Source organism: Crocodylus porosus, unplaced genomic scaffold (genome assembly GCF_001723895.1).
Source record: "Crocodylus porosus isolate Cpor-Errol unplaced genomic scaffold, CroPor_comp1, whole genome shotgun sequence".
Classification (NCBI taxonomy): Eukaryota; Metazoa; Chordata; order Crocodylia; family Crocodylidae; genus Crocodylus; species Crocodylus porosus.
Window position 1 is genome coordinate 125,766 of NW_017728926.1, and position 3,603 is coordinate 129,368.

Sequence of the window (3,603 nt, forward strand, 5' to 3'; positions counted from 1 at the left end):
GGGCCAGGGCTGCGAGCCTCAGCCAGTCAGGGCCCCTGCAGCACACACTTAGAGCACTGCAACACTCGGAGCATTGTGCCAGCTTGGCTTCAGGCACCTGAGGCTGTTTTCCATGGCAGGACTTCAGTGAGAATGGAAACAAGCTCAAGAGCTGAGAGGCTGACTTCAGAAGCAGGAAAGCAAATACAATACTGCCTGCATAGAGGGCCACCTGAAGTATGAGTCTTCCCCCACTTCATGAAAATACAGGAAGATGCTGGCTTTATCATCCCTCATGGGGGAGTGAAGGATAGCAGCATTTAGCTCCAAGACAGAGGCTTAGGGAAAGTTCAAAAAAGAGCCACTGAATCCAAAACAGGGGCAAAATATTTTACAAAGAGCACCTAGACAGAGTCATACAGGCACATTACTTGTAACAACTGAGTGAACAGATTGCTCTGCAACTACATTTGTCACTAAGTCTACAATGGAAACATCTTACTGGCTTGAAGCATTTTCATTTTTTGGCAAATAGAAACTTTGGTAAGTCATCTGTACCATTACAAAAACCAAATGCTTCTAAAAGGAGCCTTTCCTGGTCAAAGGTCACCAAGTGACATACTTTACTTGGAAGAGATTATAAACATCCCACCATGTTGAAAGGCGATTCTAAATACCTCAAAGCAGTATTAACTGTTACATGCAGTCTCTGCAATTTAAATATTGGCGTATACAAGTGTTACAAATATGTAGATGTGTACAACACATTAGTGATTATAAGGCATTATTAAATTAAGGCAAAGTCTGTTCAAGTGGCAGAGTCTAGAGTTTAGTCCAGAAAGGCACAACTTGGATATTTGGCTCCCATTTCTTCAGTAACATGGGGTCAAAAAGAGACGTCTTTAAATGGAGCAAAGAATAAGATAGAGAAGAGGGTAGATACCTAGGTACCTTCTTCAAATGCATTTAGAAAGCAACTACTGACAGTATTATATTGGCTCCAGAGTTGCAAAACCTAAACCTTATTAAATCCTCTTCACCAGCTCATACTCAAGTTTATAAGGCACTGTACAAGTTGTGGGCTGTGCTTATTAGTATTTAACAATTAGGAGTGCCTCTTAAAGAAGGCACACTTTCTATAAGTCAGAGAAAAGCTAACGTTTCACTAATCAGAATAGTTTTGCTTCATACATCAGTAGGTGAGCTTGAGAACACAGCAGGTTTGCAGTAGAGACTGAAGTAAGATCTTCAACTGTTGTGAGTTTCTTCTTAGAACTCATGAGGATGTACTCCAGACTATAAATAGAAGAGGGGGTGGGGGAGGTAGGGGAGTGGGTCAAGATCAGGAGAACTTCCCCCTTTCCCAAAAGGCAAGCATAGAAAAAACAAAACAACAAAACAAAAAGCATATCGCGCAACTGAAACTCATAAACACAATTAAGTCTCAAATCATTCCCTGCAGTTGTTCCTCCCCAACCCATGATTTTCTTTCTGCATGTATTTGCTTTCAGGGTCACATACTGGGTACTTCTAACTTGCAAGTTATTTATGGCATCCACATTTGTAATCGCAGACCACACACATCTACCTCCATGTACTTTAGAGACAGGATTTCTCACAAGCCTTAAGCTACATAAACCTCTTCATCTCTATTTAAACATTAAGAAACCAAGACAAGGTTTGAGAGCATCTTTCTCAAGCTCCCAGAGGGAAAAAAAAAGGTGAACTCCATGGTAAAGCTGTGACTAGAGCTCACTTTTAGTCCTGGTCCTCTGCTAGATCCCATTTCACTACACAAGTTACTGTTTCCAAGTGTCACCACGTCGTTACTGGTATACCAGTAACATGCAATCTGGCAATATTAGCACTCCAGACTACCACTTTTGTCAGACATTTAATATTGTTAAAAGTAAGTATTGCCGAGTAAGCTATGTTTTGAATGCCCTTATCTTTATAAACACAGTGGCTGCTGCTGATACATTGGTCTGACCTGAAAATAAATATGCCCCAGCTAGCTAACCCCACTGAGGAGTCCTTTAAGGAAAAAATAAGACACAAAAGACTTACCAATGATAATTATGATGATGATAAGAACAGTAACAATCAGTATTGCCCACATCTGTGTAAAGAGACATCACAGCATTACCCATGGATCAGCTCTAATAAAGCTTTTAAGTTACTACTGAAGCAGCAATACAAACATAGTCTTGCAACATATGCCACTAAAGCAGCAAAAAGAGGTACACTTCAGTCTTGCTTCAGGCAACATTAGACAAGTTAGGTTTAAGTTCAGAACATAAAAGGCCCGTTTTACTGTAGTTGTTCACACTACAGCACAAAGCCCATCTGAGTTATGTAACATGCAAGCTGAAGTGCTCAAAACGAAGCCTTCTTTACTAAGACCCAGCAACTGTCTTACAACTGTCCTTTACCACTGACTATCCAGAAGCTACTAAGTGTTCCTAGCTCTTCCTATAATTGAAAATGGTCAAAAACTTAAAGCAACTGCAGCGTCCTCTACAACATAGTCTTCTGCATGTTGCTACTCAACCTGCATCAGTGGACTTCTTCTGAATCTTAGATTACTGGAATCATTTATCCAAAACAGCAATGTAGCTAAAAAAAAAAAATATATCTTATGTAAAGCCAGGCTTTAGCTAGTACACAGGAAATCAGAGGCTTTCATGTGGTTCCAGAGTACTCTTTTTAAAAATCAAGGCATTTCTGCGTGCAGTTTTGCCACTGTGTAGCACACAGGTTCTTTTAGCTCAAGAGAGTAGTTAATTGGTATTGAAAACACTCAAGCCTGATGGTTACCTTGCAGTTCTTCCACCAATACTTTCTTTTCAGCTTGGCAGCACTTGTTTCAAACTGGGAAGCTCCTGCTTGCAGGGCATCGGCACGGTCATCCAACTCAGACAGCTTCTGATCTCGCTCCAACACCTTGTCTACATTCACCCTCATGATGTCAACCACCTGCAAGTCAAAGGCAGTGTTAACGATTCATAAACCAAATCAGTTCCCCTCCACTGGATTTTTTAAGAAAAGAAAAAAAAAAAGCCCAAACAAACTTGAAAGATACCACTGTCATAAACCAAGTAGAAGCTACCACCTTTTAAAGGAGTTCTTACTTTAGTAAGAACATCTGTAAGTCGTTCATTTACTTGTGAACTGATGCTGCCTAGGATTGCACCATCAGAAGCTGTGGGTTGAGATCCCCAAGAAGTACAAGTAAGCCATTAAGACTGTTGTGGCAAGGTGATATCAGCACAGCTTAAGAGCAAAGATATGAAAAGCCTACTGTTTAGACCATACATTTATCCTCCCCTCCTCATTTAGCATACAAGCCCACTGAACTTTTCTGGATGGCTAGAATAGCACACAGCTTGCCTAATAACTCAACGGATTGTACTCTCCTTCAAAGGATAGGTTTTAGGTTTCCACACAAAATTGATAAAAACTACTGCATTTACTCCAATCCAAAAGGAGGTTGTTCTCCTCCCCTCTCCTTTAACATGTGGGGGGAAGTCCCTCATCTTGGATTTGAGTACAAGGCCATGACATGAACAAGTGGCTGCTGCAACTCCAACTCCAACCCCAACCCTGCCCCAGGGAGTCTTGAAC

The 3,603-nt window shown here is 41.0% G+C and overlaps 1 protein-coding gene across 2 annotated transcripts in view; it reads right to left on the reverse strand.

Moving 5' to 3' along the window:
* Positions 1-575: 575 nt before the first annotated feature.
* The window catches only part of VAMP3 (vesicle associated membrane protein 3), an 8,452-nt gene continuing 5,424 nt past the window's right edge, over positions 576-3,603 (reverse strand). The window contains exons 4-5 of one of the 2 annotated variants that reach the window (XM_019541146.1): positions 2,047-2,098; positions 576-1,275 (exon numbers count right to left, since the gene is read on the reverse strand). In XM_019541146.1, the coding sequence (XP_019396691.1) occupies positions 1,256-1,275; positions 2,047-2,098 (72 nt within the window). In that variant the 3' untranslated portion in view covers positions 576-1,255. The remainder of the gene's footprint in view (positions 1,276-2,046; positions 2,099-3,603) is intronic. The other variant, XM_019541145.1, reaches the window with a different exon arrangement.